General features: G+C 36.1%; 1 protein-coding gene across 13 annotated transcripts in view; it reads right to left on the bottom strand.

Annotated features, from left to right (window-relative positions):
* RABGAP1L (RAB GTPase activating protein 1 like) overlaps positions 1-24,902 on the bottom strand; it is a 786,378-nt gene that overhangs the window by 414,987 nt on the left and 346,489 nt on the right. Inside the window, exon 14 of one of the 13 annotated variants that reach the window (XM_031661974.1) lies at positions 1,067-4,052. The exons of the other annotated variants lie outside the window; for them this stretch is intronic. Coding sequence (XP_031517834.1) covers positions 3,888-4,052 — 165 coding nt within the window. The 3' untranslated portion in view covers positions 1,067-3,887. Of the gene's footprint in view, positions 1-1,066; positions 4,053-24,902 lie in introns of those variants that run through there. 13 annotated transcript variants of the gene reach the window in all.

The following is a 24,902-nucleotide window of genomic DNA, read 5'->3' on the forward strand; positions in this document are numbered from 1 at the left end:
TTTAAAAAAAGAAGAAATATCTTGACACGGTGATTTCTTTTTCAGGAGCTTTAAATTACCTATTCAATTTCTTTAATGGTTAAATAGCTATTCAGATTGTCTATTTCACCTTGGTTGAATTTTGGTAGTCTGTGGTTTTCAAAGAATTGATTCATTTCTTCTAAATTATGGGTATAAAGTTGTTTATAGTGTTTTCTTGAAATTTTTTAACGGCTGCAAGATCTGTACTGATGTCTCCTATTCCATTTCTGATATTGGTGACTCAGGCCTTCCCTTTTTAGATTTTTCAGTCTTGCCAAAGGTTTACCAATTTTATTAATGTTTTTTCCAAAAATAGCTTTTGTTTCATGGTTTTTCTCTGTTTTTGTATTTTCAATTTCTTTGATTTCTGTTTTTGTCTTCATTATTTATTTATTTATGCTTACTTTGGGTTTATTTTCTCTTCTTTTTCTAGTCTCTTATGGTAGAAACTTACTAGTTCCTCGAGAAAGAAACTTACAGTATTGATCTGAGAACCTTCCTCATTTCAAAAGTGAACACTTACTGCTATAAACTTCCCTGTCAGCACTGGTTTAACTGCCTCCCACATATTTTGATATATATTATTTTCATTCAGTTGTATGTATTTTTAAATTTCCTTTGAGACTTCCTCTTTGACCCATTGATTATTTTTCCCCTGTTGTCTGTTATCGATTTCTACTTTGAATCTACTATGGTCAGAGAACATACTCTACATGATTTCAGTTCTTTTAAATATGTTGAGGCTTGTTTAATGGCCCAGGATGGGATCTACCTGGGTGAATGTTCCACTCATATTCTACTCTTGTTGGGTAGAATAGCTTTTTGTTTTTGTAATTTTTTGAGATGGAGTCTCGCTCTGTCACCCAGGCTGGAGTGCAGTGGTGTGATCTCGGCTCACTGCAACCTCCGCCTCCCAGGTTCAAGCAATTCTCCACCCTCAGCATCCCAAGTAGCTGGGACTACAGCCATGTGCCACCATGCGAGACTAATTTTTTGTATGTATTTTTTTTTTGCAGAGACGGGGTTTCACCGTGTTAGCCAAGATGATCTCGATCTCCAGACCTCGTGATCCACCTGCCTTGGCCTCCCAAAGTGCTGGGATTACAGGTGTGAGCCACCATGCCCGGCTGGGTAGGGGGTTTTATAAATGCCAATTAGATTTTGTAGGTTGGTTGTGTTATTCAGATCTTTTTTATATCCTTGCTGACTTTCTGTCTAAAAGTTCTATCAGGTGCTAACTAGAGATCCTGGGTCCATTTAGATCCTGGCCTCTAAAGCAGCCACATCAGACATACTTTGTTCCTTTGTCCATTGAATTTTTAATGACAAATAATGAGTCAGTATGCAGAACATATAGGAGTAGTCGCTGGCTGACTCTCAGAAGCCTAGGACTATCATTGATTTGCAGATATGCAGAAGATAGTTACTGGAGTGAGGCTGTTGATGACTGGATGATTTTCAGAAGCGTGGCCACAGGAGTGAGGCTGTCACTGATTGGCTGATTTTCACATCATGTGTACTGATCAAAAGTGATTTCTAATTACTGGTGATTACTTATTCATGACTTGGGACTTTGTTCAAAGAAGTCTTTTCCTTTCTTGAATGTAAAAATTAACTACTTTTAATTACCAGTCCTCCTTTTGGTTTTTCCTCAGAAAAACCTGCTAGAGACAACATAATGGATTATCTAGATATACATTTCTGGAGGTATAATTCTCAACTAGTGTTACCATTTTAAGTGAGCGAGGTACCAATTACTGTAGCACAAAAATAATTCTAAATGTGAAATGTTAATAATTTATTTTTAAATGTTATTATTATTGTTAGAGATGGGGTTTCACTATGCTGCCCAGGCTGGAGTGTAGTAGCTATTTACAGGCATGATCACAGTGCACCGCAGCCTTGAACTTGTGGGCTCAAGCAATCCTCACCTCAGACTCCCAAGTAGCAGGGTCTACAGGGAATGCCACTGCACCTGGCTTACCCTCAGTTATCATAAGATTATTTCCAAAACCTAAGGTGGGAGAGGTTGAAGGAAGGGATTATAAACTGTCTTGTCTTCTATAGCTTCTCTTCTAGCTAATTTTAATCTCAAGGGTTTCAGACTGGTATAGTGCACAACCCCTATTTAATGGCAATGTTCATTCTTCTGTACTAATTGTAGGAAAAAAATTAAGCTTCTGAAATTATTCTTGGTTTAGGGAATTCAGCAACAAGTTGGCTTGGCTTTTTAATAGTTTTACTTCTTCAGCTTGTTCCATTTCTTGAGATCTCAAGAGCTATTACTAAAAGTCTCAGATTTTTACTTCATCTCTACATCCTTCTAAAATTTAGCCTGGAATGGTGGCCAACTTTGCATAGACTTGCAGTGGCTTTTCTCTTTACCAGAATACTATGTTAGAATATCTAAATAGGACTGCATTCCAATGTTTAAAATCCAGTCTCCTCTTTTAATGCTTTCTTATGTTATCTTTCAAGTACCTACAGCCACCACTTTCCCATCCTCTGAAACAAAATTTTGTTGAGTTTTACTTTCTATAATTTACATTATGAAAAAATAGAAATAGTCAAAACAATGCTCTACCCTGGGGGAAAAAACCCTGCTTCTTCTATCTCCTTTTGAGATCTACTAGTATAGTGGAAAAAATGTAATCTGTTTAAGAAGTAGAGGGTACAGGATACCAATAAGTGTCAGCAGAAATTGCTAACATAGTAGCCTTTGGTTTTCCTGTCATTTTTGAGTAGGATATAACCTATCAGATGAATCTGATGGCATTAATCCAGTTTTCAGTATCCACTTTGCATTTACACAGGATCCAAGGACATGGCTTTAGATACACTGAAAATAACATATGCTGTATCCTATCTACCTATACTATTTCACGTATCAGCCACTAAATTTTTAAATCTTCATGGGATAAGCACAATAGTAAAACATTTTCATAGTTGAAAAATCATTAAAAACTTTAGATCACTACTGTAGTTTTAAATTATTTTTTAAGTGCTTTTTGATACTTCTAACTAAGCTTATAAATATGTTACCTAGAAATTCAGGTATACTTTTAGTGTTACTTAAACCTATGCAGCTAAAATAACATCAAATAATTACTGAATGTTAAATTTAAAAATCAGAAAAGTGGTAAGTATATAGAATCTGAAGTTTCAGTAGTAAACTTTCCAACCAAAATGAATAATTAAGCAAAATGAGGGGAACCTAGCCAAATACTGAAATACTGGAAGCTGGGTGGTATGCAGAAGCCCTCTGCAAATTTCTGTGGGTATGAAAAAAGTACATCTCACAAAAAGATGAAAAATAGTGATTTTACTGTTTTGAAAAACTTACAGAATAATTTCATTTGTACACTGCCATGAGAAAATCAGGTTATAAAATTTATCTCCAATTTAAGCATATAATATGATATATCCATATATAAGCAAAAGCAAGTTCAGAGTTTCTTCATTATTTCTATTCATAGTTTTAAATATATGGTAGACAGGACTTGTAATGTAAGGGTTATAAAGCACTTTAACCACAAAAGCTATCATTTTACGAATGGATAAATTAAGAAGGTAAACAACTTAATTAATGTTATATAGCAAAGAGTTTAAAAACAGAATCTTAGATTACTTGGCTTCAATTCTGTAGCTCATGCTTTCTCTTAATTACCTTCACCCTGAGAGATTATGCACACAGGTTGTAAAATGAACATATGCAACATCAACCTGGGAACTGATCCATAAAGTTGCTTCTAAACTGCAACCTCCCATGCAAAGATAGCACTCATGCTAAGCTGCCAAGAGCACTGATGCATTTAACAGTCATTAAGCCTCTTAATAAGTTGGTGTTTTAGGACATATTTGTACAATTAAAGCTCAGGAAAAGAACTAAAACAAAAAGTGTAAGTAATCAGAACATCCAGTCTAATGTCAAATTGCAGCTGGTTACAGGGTGTCATGGAGACCTTCACAGACCCTTCATATTTAATTAGGTGAATAGTCTGTCTGGGTGTAAGACTAAATTTCATCTGTTGCTAAAAGACAAAATAAATATAATTATTTTCAAATACTATGTAATAGGTAATAAATTGATACATCTAAGGTCAGTTTAAATACAAATACAATGACTCCATATCCAAACTTTGCAGAGAAATTCCCCATGTCTAAAAGAGCACAGAATTACTTTCAATTTACACACATTTAAAGAAAGTTAAGCTCTATGGTATAAGATACATTTCTTTTCTTTCTTCTTAGACAACACAGTGTCTCACTCTGTTGCCCAGGATGAAGTACAGTGGCATAGTCACAGCTCACTGCATCCTCAACCTCCTGTGCTCAAGTGATTTCCCACCTCAGCCACCTGAGTACCTGGGAGTACAGGCACACACTATCACAACCAGCTAATTTTTTATTTTTTTTGTAGAGATGAGGTCTCACTACATTGCCCAGGCTGGTCTCAAACTCGTAGGCTCAAGTGATCCTCCTGCCTCAGCCTTCCAAAGTACCAGGATTACAGGTGTGAGCCACCGCACCCAGGTTTACTTGCTCTTTTCATCAGCTCTACCACCTTAAAAATAATCAATGCTTATATTCACTGAGAACTGGTCTGCTAAATGCCAGGTGGTAGCAGGAGAAGGCTACTGTTATTATACTCCTAACTTTTTACTCACAAAGAAACGTCACTGCTAGCAAGATCAAGAATGAAGATTTGAATATAGGTCTGTTTAATTTTAAATCTCTATGTCAAAACTGATTTTTTAAAAGTGAACTTAATAAAATCCCTATTGGTCTTGTCTTAATTTAACTGTTTTATCTTAATGAAAAGGATGCAATTCACTGAAAACAGATAGCTAAACAAATCATTTCTATAATCCTTTTCCTCAATTTTTATAAAGCAATTCTAATGGTTCTAATTCCCTTACCTAACCAGGACTGAAAGAGGCATCTTTAAAAGCACCTCCTATGGAAAAGGATTCAGAGCAAAGTTCCTATTCCCCCTTATCACAAATGGCACATTACAGGAAAGCAAAGGGCTGATAATTTACAGCACTGTTATCTAAATTATATGAATGACAAATATCTAAACTTTGTTTATACTAAAACGTTGGCTTAATATAGCCATTCTCTAGAGCAGTGGTTTGATAGTATATTTTTAAAAAATAAAACTGAGTCACTATCTCAATATATTTATACCTAATAGGTTACCTACATGCACTACTATCAACCTGTACTTTAAATAATTTTAGAGAAAATGTATGTAAGTAGGTGGTCTAATATGTTCTCTCACCCACTTGGTTATAGTATACTCTTCAGTTTGGATGCCATTGATCTAAAGATGCGAAATTTTTTCAGCTTCCACTTTTTAAGGATTGCCTCCAGACCCAACTTTAGAGCAGCTTAAAGGACTTTTTTTCCTAATACTCAGAAGAGCTAGTGGAATATCAAATTCAAGAGTCTAAAAGAGTTTACAGGCTAGGTCTAAAAAAGCCTTATTTTCTTTAAATTTCCACTTAGATTTATCTTCTTAAGATTCTTTTTTTCTTTATGCAGAACTCCTTTCTACTGAAAACTTTCTACTTTAATGCTAAAATAAATGCCAAATAGATTGGAAGCAACATGTGTGAAAAAGAGAAGTAACAGAACATTGCAAGTATAACCAAAGCTAATATTTATTAAATAATACCATGCACAAAGCAATATGTTAAGCATTCAAAATGTACTATGTCATTCAATTCTCAAAAAATCTAACAGAAGCTTGGAAGCAATTAGGTAACTTCTATAAAACTACCTAGGTAGCAACAGGAAGAGTGAGTATTAAAACCCAGGTTTATCTGATTCTAAGTTCTTTACCACTAAGTTTAGCCTCCAACTAAGCCTCTGTATGATTTATCCATGAAAATATAATAAAAATAATAATGAATATGTATTTACTATGGGCCAGTATTAGATAATTTATTCTTGAAAACTATACTGTAAATAGGAGCTCTTATTATTCTGATTGATAAATGAGAAAACCAAAGCATTACGCCCGGGGTCACACAAAAGACTAAAGAGTGATTTGAACGTAGGCAGTCTATCTCTAGTGCCTAGACTCTCAATACACTAAACTAAAATGTTTTTCTGTAACAATTCTGTCCTCCTAAAAAATTAGAAGACAAATTTACCATAGCCTACTATCACATTACAAAATGAGGTTATAAACATGAAAGATTACTCATCCATACACATATATACGTATGTGGTATTACGGAACTTATAGCTCCAGATTACTTGGCATTTAAAAAAAATTATCTCTAGGTTGTACCATATGTCAGAAGTGAAATTCTATAATGATTTTCATATATTTGACCATTTTTCTCCCAGGGAATTCAAAGTAGTTCTTTGATAAATAACATAACAATTTTATAGTGCAGAGTGAAATATTATAACCACCTTGTGGGTTAAAAAAAATAAGAAATAGAAAAATTAAATGTCCGGATGCACTTCAAAGAGTACACGGTAGCACTGAAAGAGAATATAAATGTCCCTAGATTAGTGGTACATCTATAGGGTTATACTTCAAAGTTTAAGTTCAATTCAGTAGACATTTACGGGGCACAAACTATATAGGATACAGAGCAGACAATGTTGGGTTTGGGAATATGTAAAAGATTATTCTTATGTAGTTTATATTCTGGCAGAGAACAAAAAGATGTGTGAAGAACTGTCAGGGAAGGGTTAAATACTAATAAAATGTAGAACAGATTTACAAAGAAACCAAAAAAGAGAAAAATTACTCCCAGGTTGAAAAGCAAGAGAAAGCCTAAGAGGGACTAGGCATTTGATCCGGACTTTAGAAATAGTTCAAATGTTCACAGCAAAGAGAAGTGTGCATTCCAAACGGAAGTACCAACATAAGCGAAGAAATGGTTTTCCCAAAGTAGGGTTCAGACATTGTTGTACTACAGCACACATGATGAGAGAAATGAGGTCTAAGATTGGAAAGTGAGGTTCAGGGCAGATTGTAGAGAGCATTTCCAGGCAAGCTAAGGACTTCAGAATTTGTTTCTAAGGAAAATAGGGAAAACTGCATAACAATGTGAGCTTCAAGGAGAGTCATCTGGCAGCATTTTTAAAAGGCTGACTAAGGAAGAGAGTAACTAACTGGATGAGTCGTTATTGAACAATATTGCTGCATAGAGGGTATGTGAAGCCACTAGATACTCTTGGAAGATCTCCCTTAAAAGTTAGTTTCACTGGAAGATTTTAGAGTTGAAAAAATCATAACTTTTTTTGTGTTCTTTAAAAGATCTTATACATGCATCAGAATCATACTTTTCCACAATGACCACAAACAATGCAGAATAATATGGAAAATTCACACGATGGCAGATCATTAGCATTATGCTCTAAGGTAGCACCACTCTACACCTCTCTCCATATAACTAGCTTCCTCTTCTTTGCTGGCTGTGGAGAGTTCTAAGGTGGATATGTCTGAGAAGTACTGTATAAGGTTGTAATAATCTAAGTAGGAATGTCTAAAACATGGCAATTACAGAAAAAAAAGGGAAAGGGGGGGATGAATGGGATAGATGTTAGGGGTAAGGCAAGGGTAGTCAGTCTTTCCTCATCCTTCTGCCAAGACTTGATAAGATGCCTATCCTATCAGCTCCCATAGAATATTATACACTGTTAGCTCAGCACTTACCATACTATATCATAACTTCTTGGTTTCCTGTTTATGTATAACTTCCCTCAACTCATAGCATCTCAAGGACTATCTTGGTTATAACTGTATCCCAAGTACTTAACACAGTTTCTGGCGTGTAGACAATATTCAGTACATATCTATTGACTAAATGATTCTAGCAGTAAATACATGAAATGACATCACAATTTTTCTATTTCTCATTAAGAGAAAGAACTAATCTGTCCATTCTACTTAAGGATCCCATTCTTTGATCAAGGATTTAATTAGGTTAAAAGTGAGACTGTGCTCAGAGCCATGGTAACAATGGGCAGAGTAGGAGATACCCCAACCTTCAAAATTTCAAAAGAATGCTTAGCAGTAGCCTCTGGGTTGTCCTTCTGGTATCTCTAACTACTTCGGTGAACACTACTGAGTTGGGCAGCATGCATGCACTGATGTTGCGTACAAAGCAGTAGCATGTGCATGGAGATTAGCAGAGTTACCTTGTGTAAAGTAATGGAGGGACACCAAAGGCAACCCCTGCTGTGCTGACAAGACTGGCTCTGGATTCAGTGGGCCAAAGAGTTAATGTTGTTTTATCTGAATGTGAATATAAATTTCACATTTATATGTTTATGTCTATTTAGTCTAGAGGTACTGGTTTCAAAGTAACATTTCTTAATGAATGGTAAACCACTTACAAACCTAATATATCAGTATCTCCAGATAAGATTATAATATTCAAAAGTCCTCCTTAGGGTCACATTAGTTATATAAAAGTTTTATTTTCAATAAAATCTTTATCAAAACATAAAAATACAGTTCAAAAACTGTATCTTAATAATAAGGGTCATAAATATTTAAAAGAGAATTTTCAAGTTAAACAGGAATTTTTACAACCTAATTACATAATGTATAATTTAAAGTTATAAATAAGATTTAGAGAAAATGTGACTTTTCAAGTTAAATTTAATCACGATGGAGTTTGAAAATGAGGCACCTGTTAAGAAATAATCTTGCTGCTTCTCTTCCTTCCCTACTTATTTCCTTTCTTGAATCATTAAAAACAAACTAAAAACAAAAAACTTATCAAGCAGCTACTTTCTGCCTGTGAGGCATAACAAGGAGACCGGATCCAATCTTCCTAGAATCTAGGTGCTATAGTTTGGATATGGTTTGTTTGTCCCCACCAAATCTCAGGTTGAAATTTAATCTCCAGTGTGGTGGTAGTGAGAGATGGGGCCTAGTGGGAAGTGGATCCCTACTGAACGGCTTCGTGCCCTCCTTGTGGCAGTGAGCTTCCACTCTGGAGAGACTGATTTTGTTCTCACAGGAATGGATTAGTTCCCCCTGAGAGTGGGTTGCTATAAAAGCAAGATGCCTCTTGGATTTGGTCCTTCTTCATACATGCTCGCTTTCCCTTTGACATTCTCTACCATGTTTTGATGCAGTACAAAAGCCCTCACTAGAGGCCAATCCAATGCTGGTGCCAGGCTGCTTGTACAGCCTGTAGAACTCTGAGCTTTCTCTTTTCTTTATAAACTAACAAGCCCCAGGCATTCCTTTATAGCAACACAAAATAGACTAAGACACTAAGTAATGTTGTTAATAATGATGGTAGAGCAAATAATCAAAGTTAAAAGTAATCTGTAAAAATATACAAAGGCTATGTATGAGTGGTCCATTAAGTTCTACTAGCCTTTATCAAGAACACAGTTTTTAGAAGTTTACCACCTCAGATACTTAAAGTGGGCTTCTGGAACTATTTCTTTCCCAGCATGCAGTAATTAAAAGAGAGAAAAACAAAAGCAAAAATGTTTTCTTTGTATGTCATTGTAAAAACTCAGCATATAGTATTTTAAAAAGTAAAAAATGATTGTAAACTTCATGGTAGAACATTAAAAATTATATCCAGAAGTAGTACTCAGTAATAGAAAAAATGTGAAATACATAACAGCCTTATGATAAAAAATTATGCAATCATTATGTTATAGAAAATATTTGGAGGGATGGGAAAATGTTCACAAGGATGTGTTAAATGAAATTAAAATATAGGTTACAAGCAGAATATAGCATATATAAAATACACATGATTGATTAGAGGAATGGTAACCCTACTTCCTCAAGAAGAATCAAAAGCCTTTACTGTGACTTAGGGAAAATAAACAGAGGTTTCTGTTTCCTCTGTGAAACCTGTAGTTGTTCAACTCTGGTTGTGCATATTTTCATTCTGAACAATCAACATTTTATTTTGAAAGCATTTATTACAGACAGGAGAATGAAACCTGTCAATTTCTTCTACCCACAGCTCCTCCTAGAAATGAGAAAATAAACCCAATGCTTGTATACTTTCTCCAATATCTGAATTGCCATTATCCAAATGAATTTTATTAGCCATTTCCTAATAAAAATAGAGTTGCCAACTTTCCTCCTTTTAATTCTCCTTTTTCTATTTTTAGTTGCCAGTGTTCTGTAAATGGAAACCTTTTCTTAAAATAGAGGCCAGTAAAATGCTGTTTGCCTTCCTGCTCAATACCAAAGCTTAATGTCCAATGGCACATTAATAATAGACTATTAAAACTGCTTGGTCTACGCACAGATACACTGCAACACTCCAAGCCTCCATTGAGAAATACAGTCCAGGGGTGGGCATGGTGGCTCACACCTGTAATCCCAGCACTCTGGGAGGCCGAGGTGGGTGGATCACCTGAGGTCAGGATTTCGAGACCAGACTGACCAACATGGAGAAACCTCATCTCTACTAAAAATACAAAATTAGCCAGGCATGGGTGGCATGTACCTGTATTCCCAGCTACTCGGCAGGTTGAGGCAGGAGAATCACTTGAACATGAGAGGCAGAGGTTGCAGTGGGCCGAGATAGCACCACTGCACTCCAGCCTGGGAAACAAGAGTGAAACTCTGTCTCAAAAAAATAAAATAAAATAAAATAAAAATAAAAAAAGAGAAATATGGAGTCCAGAAAATGGCAGAATCAGATTAAGAAAATTCCATAAAGGAAGAAAAAAATCTAAACTTTCAGGAATAGGAGGAGCAAGAATTGGATGATGGTGTATAGCATTTATTAAGCACCTCTTCTGAGATTACCTGTAGAGGATGGGAAAATACAGACCAGACTTGATATTCCCAAGACCTAAGTGGGAAAGAGGGGTGTTCCTTAGGAAAACAGGCTCTTAGTAGCCATAGGATAAGGGTTACAGGCTCCACTGATTTCTCCAGTAAAACTTTTGTACCCTGAGAGAAAGGCATGTTCCTTTATACCCAGCATAGGTTAAAGAAGGGTAATCATTAGTACTGATATAGCTCTATGTTTCTCAAATTCTGTTAAGCTACTTTGCATTTGGTTCAACCTCATAATGTGAACTGTCATAGCAACTCATTCAACTGCCACCCACATATAAGTTTATAGTCTATTTTTAATTGAAACTTCATCTAAGTCAGAAAAATTGGCAAAATACAAAAGCTCAACTAAAAAGAGGTTCATGAAATTATCTTTATAGTTTGGTGTAGGAGAGAGAAAAGGCAACCAACTACTGCAAAGAAACCAATAAATGAGATTGTTGGCCTTTTAAGTCAAACAACCAACTTCAGACGTAGCAAGAAAAATTGTCAGTATCTACTTATGCTCTACAACTTTAAAATTTCGTTGGTTTTACAATTTTCAGCCTATTTTTTTCCCAAAGAAGACTGTTTTGAAGTGTAAAATAAACATCCAATATCTAAATGTGTCCTTTTCTCTATTAAAAGGAAAAATTAATTATTTAAAAGGTCTAAGGTAAAAACATATTTGTCATTAATGCAGATACTCTACTTTCTGCTGAAAATAATTAATAATATTTCCCTTCCTAATGTTAGAAAATTTCCTTGAAGCGACTATGAAAAAATTTTATTTTAATATTATACACAAAAGATGATTTCCAAAAGATCTTTTCCAAAGATGGTTTTTCCCTTCTAATCAGTGACTTAGGCTATTATCTAAAAGCAGTTATCAGCTTGATCTAAAAATTATTATGTATTTGTTAAAGCTACTATTGCTTGTTTTCATAGAAACCAATTTTTTAAAAGGAAAAAAGCATAATTCTTCCCACATAAAATAAGAATGCTTATTTTTCTTTTTACTTAATTTATCATTCTCAGTTATCCTGGAAACGTGTCAAAATTTCACAGAAAGCACATTTCTCTACTCTCTCTCCCTCCCTCAATCTCCCAACCCTTCCTTCTTCTATCTTTCCCTTTTTCCATCTTTTTTTTTCACACACACAAACATATACACAGTTGCAGAAAGTTAAAATTGTTTTTACTTTGGAATATTTCACTTTCAAACTGTTCTTTGGGGGAAAAAAAGTGATATATATACTTAAAAAAAGCCATACATTAAATTTCCAGGGTTTTTTTCCCCCCTAACACTGGAATTATTCATTTTGAATAAATGTTCCAAGTGCACACCTTATCAATAATTAAAATACCAACCAAAAGATATTTGCAAAGAGGAAAAAAATGTTATGGTAAAAACCTAGGGTGAGATAAGGACAAGATTTCCTACAGAAAACACAAATCTACATTAATTCAGCAATGATGAATTCCAATAACATGATGCTATCACATTCATTTCACAAATCTTCACCAAGTGCCTACTAATGTGCAGGCACTGTCCTGTAACAGATTAAAACTGAAGAAAAAAATTTTCAAGGTCAAACCTTTTTTGTTCTTATAAAATTATACACGTTTAACTTAATTTTAAAATATGCTCAATTTTTCTATAAAACTCATGGGACATTTTGAGTTTTCTATTTTAATGAAAAACTAAGAAGCAATTCTGAAAGCTGACAGCCTGTTGTCACTACATTTTTCATAACTACAACTAATATATTTTCCTTTGGAATTATTAATCTTTTAGGAACTGAATGTTTTATAAAACTAATTATTTCCCCTAAACTATGAAAGTGTGACTTTCAGGAAGGAAAAAGGTTGAAGAAATTGGGAAATGAAGGGCTGTAAATATAGACAATCCAAGATGTCTCCACTGAACTGAACACTTCAGTTCTTTCAAAAGTATTCTGAACACCTAGCAGGCAAAAAGTGCAGCTTCTAGGATCCTCTCTTAATAGTAACTACCCAGGCTGAAAATAGACTTCCCCTGGTAAATCATTCACCAACTAATTGGGCATCTTTGCTTGCTGGCTATTATGTAGCTCGTGCAGTTAATGCCACCAGCAATCATTGCTGATTGAGTACCTATAATATGCAGAGTATGCAGTTCTCAGAGATCCTCACAATCTAGACCTGCAGAGTTTCAGGCCTCCTAGACCATCAAGAAATTCCAATATACGAAGAGATTTTCATTAAAACACACACACACACACACACACACACAAATTCTTTATTTTTTTATTTCACACAGCTCAATTTTGACTCATGACATTTCAAAAGAGAAAATTTTACAGCTATACCTAAAAGATGCACGCAAATTGTCTTAATTGCAACAGATCAAGTGTCAAGTTGAACAGCGGCATTCAAAAACTTGTATTTTTCCCTGAGAACAAGGAAATAGAAACCATTCCACTTTCATCTTTTGACCATGATGTGAGCATAACTTCAATGAATCAAACCACGATGTATATACTAACCCTTAGGCACCCTCTGGGTTATTCTTCAACTGTCATCAGATCGACTGTCATCAGATTAACTATTACAGTATCACAGTGCTATGTTCAAGTAACCCTTATTTTCCCTAATAATTGCTCCAAAGTACAAAAAAAAAGTTTGGTGATCCTGGCATACTATTCTAATTATTCTTTTTTTTTTTTTTTTTTTTTTTTTGGAGACAGAGTCTTGCTCTGTCATCCAGGCTCGAGTGCAGTGGCACAAACTCGGCTCACTACAACTTTCACTTCCCAGGTTCAAGCAATTACCCTGCCTCAGTCCCCAAGTGGTTGGGATTACAGGTGCACAACACCATGACCAGCTAATTTTTGTATTTAGTAGAGACGGGGCTTCACCATGTTGGCCAGGCTGGTCTCGAACTCCTGACCTCTGGTGATCCGCCCGCCTCGGCCTCCCAACGTGCCAGGATTACAGGCATGAACCACCTCTCCCGGTCTGCTCTAGTTATTCTACTTTATTATTAGTTATTGTTGTTAATCTCCTATGCAAACATTATAAATTAAACCATCATAGGTACATATGTATAGGAAAAAACATAATATATACAGGATTTGGTACTAATATAGTTTTAGACATCCACTGGGGGTCGTGGAATGTCATCCCCATGAATAACTGCAGGGGGAGTTTAAAAACAGTCAACTTGCTAAACATTGATTAGGGACAGAAATACATACACACACACAATTGACCCCTGAACAATGCAGGGGTTGGGGCACTGGCCCTATGCACAGTCAAAAATTCATGTATAACTTTTGACTCCCCAAAAACTCAACTACTGGCCAGAAGCCTTGGGGATAACATAAACAGTTGATTAACACATATTTTGTGGGCCAGGCATGGTAGCTCACGCCTGTAATCCCAGCACTTTGGGAGGCCGAGGCGAGTGGATCACCAGAGGTCAGGGGTTCGAGACCAGCCTGGCCACCATAATGAAACCTCATCTCTAATAAAAATACAAAAAATTAGCTGGGCATGGTGTCATGCACCTGTAATCCCAGCTACTTGGGAGGCTGAGGCAGGAGAATCACTTGAACCCAGGAGGCGGAGGTTGCAGTGAGCTGAGAACATACCATTGCACTCCAGTTTAGGTGACAAGAGCAAAACTCCATCTCAAAAACAAAAACAAAACAAAAACACATATTTTGTATGTTATATGTATTATATACTACATTGTCACATAAAGTAAGCTAGAGAAAAGAAACTCTAAGAAAATCATAAGGAAGAGAAAATATATTTACTATTTATTAAATAGAAGTGGATCATCATCATCATCATCATCTTCACACTGAGTAGGCTGAGGAGGAGGAGGAAGAGGAGGGATTGGTCTTGCTGTTTCAGGGGTGGCAGAGGTAAAAGGAAATCTGCATGTAAGCAGACCTGCAAAGTGCAAGCCCACGTTGTTAAAGAGTCAACTGTATGTAGTATAAAGACGTATGCAGGAATGTCAGGTATGAACTTTAAAACAGTGGTTACCTTCAGACAAAGATGAAAAGCAATTGTACCAGAGGGGAGCACATGGGAGGATTCTATTATGTTTGTGTTTGTTTGTTTGTTTGTTTGTTTGTTTTTGAGATGCAGTCTCACTCTGTCGCCTAGGCTGAAGCGCAGTGGCGGGATCTTGACTCACTGCAAACTCTATCTCCTGGGTTCAAACGATTCTCCTGCCTCAGCCTCTCGAGTAGGTGGGATTACAAGACTGCGCCACCACGCCTGGCTAATTTTTTCTTTTTTTTTTTTGTATTTTTAGTACAGACGGGGTTTCACTATGTTAGCCAGGACGGTTGATCTCCTGACCTTGTAATCCGCCCACCTCGGCCTCCCAAAGTGCTGGGATTACAGGCGTGAGCCACCGCACCTGGCCATAATGTTTATTTCTTAAGCTTAGTTGTGGATATATGGATATTTATCATGTTATATTCTATAGTTTTTTATGCGTTTTTAGAAATATAACGAAACTTGTTATAAGTAGTATTAGTGGCAACTTGTTTTGCTTACTCCCCATTATGTTTTTTATATATCTGTGATTAACTCCTCTTTGCTGCTTTATAGTATTCACACTATCTGGATGAGATATTTATATTAATAGTCATGTAGTTACATAACCCATTCATAGCTGGATAATATAATATACTATTGTCTTTCCATTCCATTTCTCACAGTTTCCTCCACAGTTCATACCTATCTTGTTTTTTTGTTTTCCGTTTTCTATGTACTAAAACTCTCCCCCAGTTTTATAAATCTTCTCTGAATATGTTTAAATACTCTCAATATTTATCAATTTCGTCTTCTTGAAAAACATCTGGCTGGGTGCGGTGGCTCATGCCTGTAATCCCAGCACTTTGGGAGGTCGAGGCGGGTGGATCATGAGGTCAGGAGTTCAAGACCAGCCTGGCCAATGTGGCGAAACCCCATCTCTACTCAAAATACAAAACTTAGCCAGGTGTGGTGGTGCACGCCTTTAGTCCCAGCTACTCAAGAGGCTGAGGCAGGGGAATTGCTTGAACCCGGGAGGCAAAGGTTGCAGTGAGCTGAGATCACACCACTGCACTCCAGCCTGGGTGACAGAGCAAGACTCTGTCTCAAAAAAAAAAAAAAAAAAAATCTCTTGTGATCCTTCTGACTTCTGATCTAAACTGCTTTCTCAATAGGCCCTCTATTCAGCTATCGAGTTGGAATTTTCCTTTCCCTCTTCCCAAGGGTTCCTTTCACCTCTCTCACTCATACTAGATTTTCTAATTCCTATATCTTATGTCTTCCTTTCTACTTGTTTTCTTGTTTTTGGCAGTGAAAATACTATAGCAGCTTCTTGAGAAAAGGTGAATGAAGATGTTCATAACTGGTAATTTTGCTAGGTATAAAACTGTAGGTTGGAAATAATTTTTTCTCAGATATTGAAGGTGATGTTCCATTGTTTCCTTTCTTCCAGTATTTCTATTGAATAGCAAAACCTATTTTTTTCTCATCTGGAAGCTTGCAAGATCTTTTATTTGTTCCTAGGGTTTCACAATTACTCAATAATATGTTTTAGTATATCTTTTTTTTTTCTCCCCCGCTGAAACAGTGTCTCACCATATTTCCTGCGCTGGAGTGCAGTGGCTAATCAGAGGTGTGATTAAAGCACACTACAGCCTCAAATTCCTGGCCTAAAGCAATCCTTCCACCTTGGCTCCCCAAGTAGCTTGAACTACAGATGTGACCAGCTGCCCCTGGCTGGTATCTAAGCCACACAGTCATTTTTATCGAATTTTATCCAATATGCCGGATAACTAGTGTGCCCTTTCATTTTGAATACTTGTCCTCAATACCGGAAAACATCCTTGATATATTTCTGTTTTTTCTGCTCTATATTTTTCCTATTTTTATCTAATTCCAAAATTCTTATTGTTGAAGTGTTGCGCATCTTAGACTGATTCTCTGATTTTTTTTCCTTCTCTATTATTTCAATTGTGTTTATAATACACAGTAAACAAAACTTAAGCATGTAACACAAATAATTTTTCCATGTGTATACACTTGGTGAACCACAATTTATCTTCCTGTATTATACCACTTCTGATAGACGTATGAATCAACCTATCTTCCTGTGTTATAACCAACCTGTATTATAGCCATCTTTAATAAGTAGCCACTATTATGGCCATGACCATAGTGTTATCTATTCTTAAACTTCACATAAATGAAAGCATCTACTATATACTCCTTGTTTCTTTCACTCAATAATTGTGTATTCAGATTCACCCATGGGGTTATGTGTAGCAAGTCTCTTCTTTTTACTGCTATGAGTTCTCTAATTTTATTGTCTATCCTATTTCCTATCTCTCTGTACTATTTTCTAGAGATACCCTCAACTTCATTTTGTAACCCTTTATTAGATTCAATTAAAATTTTTTTCTGATTAAAAAAATTCCACAAGCTGGTTTTAATACCCTGAATGTTCCTTATAGGAACACATGTATGTATGTATGTATGTATGTATGTATGTATAAAAATCTTGGTTTTGATTGTCATACTTGCTTCCTCCACTAAGAAGAACCAAAATAGTGAGTGAATAATCATACTTCAAATAGATCATCCAAGAGAGAACACTGGAATTTAACAGAAAGTGACAGGAAATACCTAAAGCAAGGAAAAAGGAAGGGAGGCAGACTCCTTGGCTGGGATTAGCTGGGAGTGAAGAGCTACTCCCCAGTGTGGGGAAAAAGTAATTGAAAGATCCTCAGTAGTCCACATTCCCACTGTGAACTCCTGCAATCCTAGCTTTGGGAGAACCCCTCAGTCCTTACAGGCTCTGAAACTAACAGAGGGTGATGCCATGAGATTGTGCAACAGCACTGCTCCAAGGAGGGGAAGGAGCTCATGCTGGGTCCCAGACACTCCCTGAAACCTAAACAGCTACAGCAAGGTACCATTTTGAATGCTGTCTACAACAGATTATATACTGTTCTGGAATCCAACAGGGTCAGGGCTAAAGCTCAAGAGAAACATGGCAACTGCCTATGTGGCTTAGAAATGAGCAAACATGGGCGACTGCACAGGAGGCTGAGGCACAAGCACCACTGGGGCTGAGGTGCAAGTAGTACACCCAGTGACAAGGCCATTGTGCTGCTGCCTTGCCACTGGAGAGGCCTAGGCTGCCTGCCACTGAAGGCAGTCCCGCCCTCCCCAGTCACAAGGCAGCAGCACAACTGCTTCCTCCCACCAGCTAAGCATTCTGCCAGTAGCATGGGCATTGACCCACTCCTGTGTAACATGGCTGGTACCTGCACTCACTATCAGAGGGCCTAAGGACAAGCCTACCTGGCCAAGCTCTGCCTTCTCTGTGCCAGAGCAGAGTCTGGGGGTCAGGGGAATACCCAGCCCAGTCCACCGTTGTTGGCATCTGAACACTACCCCAAGAAGCCTGAAGGTGGGACTTTCCATCCAACTAATACCACTATGTCTAACACCTACAAGCATATGCTGCCTGCAGGCTTGGAGACTGGCCTGTTCATCCCATTGCAGCAACCCAATATGAAAGCATACTTCTCAGGAACCAGAGGGTTGTCCCGCCATTGTCACTGTCATTGCCCATGCCACACTAGCTGCCCAGAGGCCTGAGAACCTGCCCACTTGCTGGAACCAAGGCTTCAACACCTGGGTAAGTCACCTGGAGGCCCAAGTATTGGCCCGCTTAGACGTGCTAACATCAGTGCTGGCGTATGCAACTCTGAAGCCCAGGAACAGGCACACCAAACCTACCACTGACACCACTAGGGCCCAGATACTGAACTATTTGGTATCCAAATCCCCATAAAAACTCCAGCACAACCTCAACTAATAACTACACCCTAAGTCACTGGAAATCACAGATACCACTGATGTTGTTTACAGTTGAAGAAATCATACAAAGATTATACTACTAGCCTGCACTCAGAATCAAAGCCAAAGTGTCCTAACCAACCAACATCATAGATACACTTTCAGAAAAAGTCCTCCTCTATAAAAGTCAGAAAGTCAAAAAACTGAAAGAAGCAACTGTTATATGAGATGTATAGATATTAATGTACTAACACAGGAAACATGGAAAAGCAAGGAAATATAATACCTCCAAAGAAACACAATAATTCCCCCAGAAACATCCCAATCAAAAAGAAATTCATGAAATCCCAGAAAATGAAAATTATCAATTCTAAAGAAGCTCAGCGCAATATAAGAGAATTCTGAAAACAAAAAACAAAAGATAATTCAGGACATTATGAGAAATATACCAAAGAGATAGATATCATTAAAAAAAAAAGAACCAAACAGAAGTTCTGGAACTATAGCTTCAACAATAGAGTAGAACAAGCAGAAGAAAGGTCTTTTGAAATAACACAGACCAAAATGAAGAGAAAAGAACAAAAAAGAATGAGTGAAGTATTTGTGATAGCTGAGACATCATAAAATGACCAAATATCTGAATTACCAGGATCCCAGATGGCAAAGGGAGAAAGAAAGGGTTAGAAAACCAATTTAATGAAATAACAGACAAGTATGGCAAGATATTTAGACATCCAGACACAGGACACTCTCAGATTCCCAGACGAACACAACACAAAAAGGTCTTCATGGCATACTATAGTCAAATTGTCTAAAGTCAAGGACAAAGAAATACTTCTAAAAACAAAAAAAGTGTTTAGTCACCTATAATTTAAAAAATAAAAATAAAACCATCAGACTAACATGAATTTCTCTGCAGAAACCTTACTGACCAGGAGAAAATGGGATGATGTATTCCAAGTGCTGAAAGAAAAAAAAAAAAATGGCCAGTCAAGGATACCATATCAAATAAAATTATCCTTAAAAAAATGAAGAAAACATAGTATTTCCCAGACAAACAAAAGCTGAGAGAATTCATCACCAACAGACCAGCCCTACAAGAAATGCTCAAGGGAGTCCTAAACCTGGAAGCAAACTGACAACCATCTACCAGCATGAAAATATGCAAATGTATAAAACTTAAGCACAAATAAGGAGGAGAAAGGTACAACTACACAAAACCACCAAAACACAATGACAAACAAGAAAAGAGAAAGGAGCAAAAAATATACAAAAGAACCAAAAACAACTGACTATATGACGGAACAAAATGTTATATATTAATAACCACCTAGAATACAAATGAAGTAAACTCTTCGCTTACTACACATAGACTCACTGAATGAATTTTTAAAAATGACCTAACTATATGCTGTCTACAAGAAATGTACTTTACCTGTAAAGACACATATAGAATGAAAGTAAAGGGAATGGAAAAAGTCTACTCAAGTGGAAACTAAAAGCAAGCAAGAGTAGCTGTGCTTACATCAAATAAGACAGACCTTGAGTCAAAAAAAGTAGGAAAAAAAAAAAGACAAGTATATAATGATAAAGTAATTATTCCAGGAAGAGGATAAGAGGATATAATGGTTCTAAATATATTAATTTATGCACCTAACACTAGAGCACCCACATTCATTAATAAAATACTACTAGATATAAGGAGACAGAGACTCTAATACAACAGTGGGAGACTTCAACACTCCACTCTCAGTATTAGATAAATAATCTAGACAGAAAATCAGTAAAGAAACATTGGATTTAAACTGGACTTTAGACTAATGGACCTAACAGACATTTACAGAGATTGTTATCCAATAACTGCAGAATAGACATTATTTTCATCAGCACATGGAACATTATCCATCATGGGCCATAGGTTAGGGCACAAAACAAGTCTCGACTAATTTGTAAAAATAGAAATCATAGGCCAGGCGCTGTGCTCATGCCTGTAATCCCAGCACTTTGGGAGGCCAAGGCAGCGGATCATCTGAGGTCAGGAGTTCGAGACCAGCCTGCCTGGCCAAGATAGTGAAACCCAGTTCCTACTCAAAACACAAAAAGTAGCCAGACATGGTGGCAGGTGCCTGTAATCCCAGCTACTCGGGAGGCTGAGTAGAGAATCGCTTGAATTCAGGAGGCAAACGTTGCAGTGAGCCGAGATCACACTACTGCACTTCAGCCCAGGCGACAGAGTGAGACTGTCTCAAAAGAAAAAGAAAACAAAATAGAAATCATATGTTTTCTCAGACCACAGTGAAATACAACTAGAAGTTTTAACCAAGAGGAATGTTGAAAACCATAGATTCAGGGATGTTGAATAAAATACTCCTGAACAAACACTAGGTCAATAAAAACATTCAGATGGAAAAAAAAATATTTCTTGAAAGAAATGAAAATGGAAAAACAGCATACCAAGACATGTGTGATACAGCAAAAGCAGTACTAAGAGGGATACATAAAACAATAAATGCCTACATTTAAAAAGTAAAAAGATTTTAAATAAACAATCTGACAATATACCTCAAGGAACTAGAAGAGCAAGAAGAAACCAAACCATAAATTGGCAGAAAGGAAGAAATAATAAAGGTAAGAGCAGAGCTAAACAAAATAGAGACTAAAAAAGCAATGCAAAGCATCAATGAAATGAAAAATTGGTTCTTTGAAAAGAAAAAATTGATAAACCACTAGCTAGACTAACCAGGAAAAGAAAAGATATGACCCAAATTTTTAAAAATCAAAAAAGGAGACATTATAATTGATACCACAAAACTACAAAAGATCATAATAGACTATTATAAATAACGATATGCTAACAAACTGGAAAACTTAAGAGAAAATGGATAAATTCCTAGAAACATACAACCTACCAAGATTAAATCAGGAAGAAACAGAAAACCTGAAAAGACCAGTAATGAGAACTTGAAGCAGTAATTAAAATGTCTCCCAACAAAGAAAAGCCAGACCGAAGAGATTCACTGCTGAGTTCTACCAAACACACAAAGAACTAATACCAATCCTCCTCAAACTATTCCAAGAAATTGAAGAGGAGCAAATTTTCCCTAACTCATCTCAAGAAGCCAGCATTACCATGATATCAAAACCAGACAAGGACATAACAACAACAACAACAAAACTATAGGCCAATATCTTTGAAAAACACAGACGTAAAATCCTCAACAAAATATTAGCAACCATAATTCAACAGCACAACAGACAATATTTGCAAACTATTCATCCAACAAGGGACTAATATCCAGAATATGCAAGAAACTCAGTCGACAATAGAAAAACAAATAATCCCATTAAAACATGGCCAAAGGACATGAATAGACAATTCTCAAAAGGACATACAAATGACCAATGCGTATAGGAAAAAATGTTCGACATCACTAATCATCAGGAAAATGAAAATCAGATAATACACCATGATCAAGTGGAGTTTATACCAGAGATCCAAAAATGATTTAATATATGCAAATCAATCAGTGTGATACATCATATCGACAGAATGATAGACAAAAACCATATGATTACTTCAATTGATGCAGGAAAAAATGTGACAAAATTCAATGTCCATTCATGATAAAAACTGTCAACAAACTAGGCATAGAAGGAATATACCGCCAAATAATAAAGACCATATATGACAAAACCCACAGCTAACATCATACTGAACAGAAAAAAGTTGAGAGCCTTTCCTCTACAAAATGAAACAAGATAAGAATGTCCACTATTACCACTCCTATTCAGCATAGTACTGGAAGTTCCAGCCACAGCAATCAGTCAAGAGATAAATAAAAGACATACAAATTGGAAGCGAGGAAGTCAAATTGTCCCTCTCTGCAGATGACATGATCTTATAGTTAGAAAAACTAAAAGAGTCCAACAAAAAATCTCTTAGAGTTGATAAGCAAATTCAGTAAAGTTGTAGAATACAAAATCAACAAACAGAAATCGGAAGCATTTCTAGACACCAATAATGAAATAGTCAAAAAAGAATCAAGGAAATCCAATTTACAATAGCTAAAAAGTAAAATAAAATACTTCAGAATACATTTGACCAACGAAGTGAAAAATCTCTACCAAAAAAAGCTATAAAACACTGATGGAAAATATTGAAAAGGGTATAAACAAATGGAAAGACAACCCATGCTCATGGATCAGAAGAATTAGTATTGTTAAAATGACCACACTGCCCAAAGCAATCTAAAATTTAATTTGATCCCTATAAAAATACAATGTAATTTTTCACAGAGTTAGTAAAAACAATCCTAAAATGTATATGGAACCAAAAAAGAGCCAGAATGACCAAAGCAATCCTGAGCAAAAAGAACAAAGCTAGAGGCAGCACACTAGCTGACATCACATTATATTACAAGACCATAGTAACCACAACAGCATGGGAATAGCATAACAGACAAAAAGACGAATGGAACAAAACAGAAAAGACGGAAATAAATCCACCTGTTTACAACCAACTGATTTTTGACAAAGACACCAAGAACATACGCTGGGAAAAGGACACACTCTTCAATAAATGATGCTGGGAAAAATTGGATATCCATATGCCAAAGAATGAAACTGGACCATTATCTTTCATCACATACAAAAATCAATTCAAGATGGATTAAAGACTTAAAAGTAAGACCAAAACTATGAAACTAATAGAAGACAACATAGGGAAATTACTTCAGAACACTGGTCTAGGCAAAGATTTTATAGCTAAGACCTTGAAAGCACAAAAAACTAAAACAAAAATAAATAAAGGGGACTATATTAAACTAATAAGCTTCTGCACAGCAAAGGAAATAATCAACACAGTAAAGAGACAACTTGTTGAACAGGAGAAAATATATGCAAACTATTCATTCAACAAGGGATTGATATTTAGAATACCCAAGGAACTCAAGAATAAATAAACAAACATCCCATTAAAAATGGGCAAATGACACAAATAGACAATTCTCAACAGAAGACATACAAATGACGAACAGGTATATAAAAAAAAGTCCAACATCACTAATCATTAGGGAAATGCAAATCAAAATCAGAAAGAGTTATCATCTTACGCCAGGTAGAATGGCTATGATTAAAAAAACAAAAGATAACAGATGCTGCCAAAGATCTGGAGAAAAGGAAACTCTTATACGCTGTTGGTGGGAATGTAAATCAGTACAACCACTATGGAAAACAGTATAGAGATTTCTTTAAAAAAAAAAAAATGATAGAACTACCATATGATCCAGCAATTCAACTACTGGTTATCTGTCCAAAGGAAAAGATGTCAGTATATCAAAGGGATACCTGTACTTGCAAGTTATCACAGAACTGTTCACAGTAGCAAAGATATGGAATCAAACTAACTGTCCATTGACAGATGAATGGATAAAGAAAATGTGGTACATATATGCAATGGAATACTACTCAGCCATAAAAAGAAGTCAATCTTGTCATTTGCAGCAATGTGATTGTAACAGGAGGTCATTATGGCATGTGAAATAACCCAGGTAGAGAAAGATAAATACCATATGTTCTCACTCATATGTGAGAGCTACAAAACTTGATCTCACAGAAATTGAGAATAGAATGAGGTACCAGGGACAGGGAAGAGTGTGATGGTGGGAGGTGGAAATGAAGAGAGGTCAGTGAATGGGTACAAACCTACAGCTAGATAGAAGAAATAAGTTCTAACACTAGATATTAGACTAGAGTGACTACAGTTAACAACAGTATTATCATGTATTTCAAAACTGCTAGAAGAGGGGACTTAAAAAGTTACCAACACATAGAAATGATAAATCATCAAGGTGATGATACCATAAATATCCTGACTTGATCATTACACATTTTACGCATGTAAAAATACTTACATGTACCCCATAAACACAAAACATACTATGAATCAATAAAAGAAATGTTAAAAATATTCATTTTGTTTCATTTTCTATCATCTCCCCAGATATTAATTTTAGTTTAGCTTCTTTTTATGTTTTTTCCCCCTTCCTTGAATAGTCTGTGTTATTCAAGTTGTTTTTATTTTTTTGTTGTGGTCTCTAAAAGAAAGTCAAATGCTGTCTTCCAATGCCTAATGTTATTTGGCTGTATGCTCATATTTAAGAATAGGGCACCAAAAAGCTAAGTGCTTAGCTTCTGGGGAAGTCTCAGGAAACCTACAATCATGGCTGAGGTGAAA

The sequence above is a fragment of the Papio anubis genome, chromosome 1, assembly GCF_008728515.1.
Source record: "Papio anubis isolate 15944 chromosome 1, Panubis1.0, whole genome shotgun sequence".
Classification (NCBI taxonomy): Eukaryota; Metazoa; Chordata; class Mammalia; order Primates; family Cercopithecidae; genus Papio; species Papio anubis.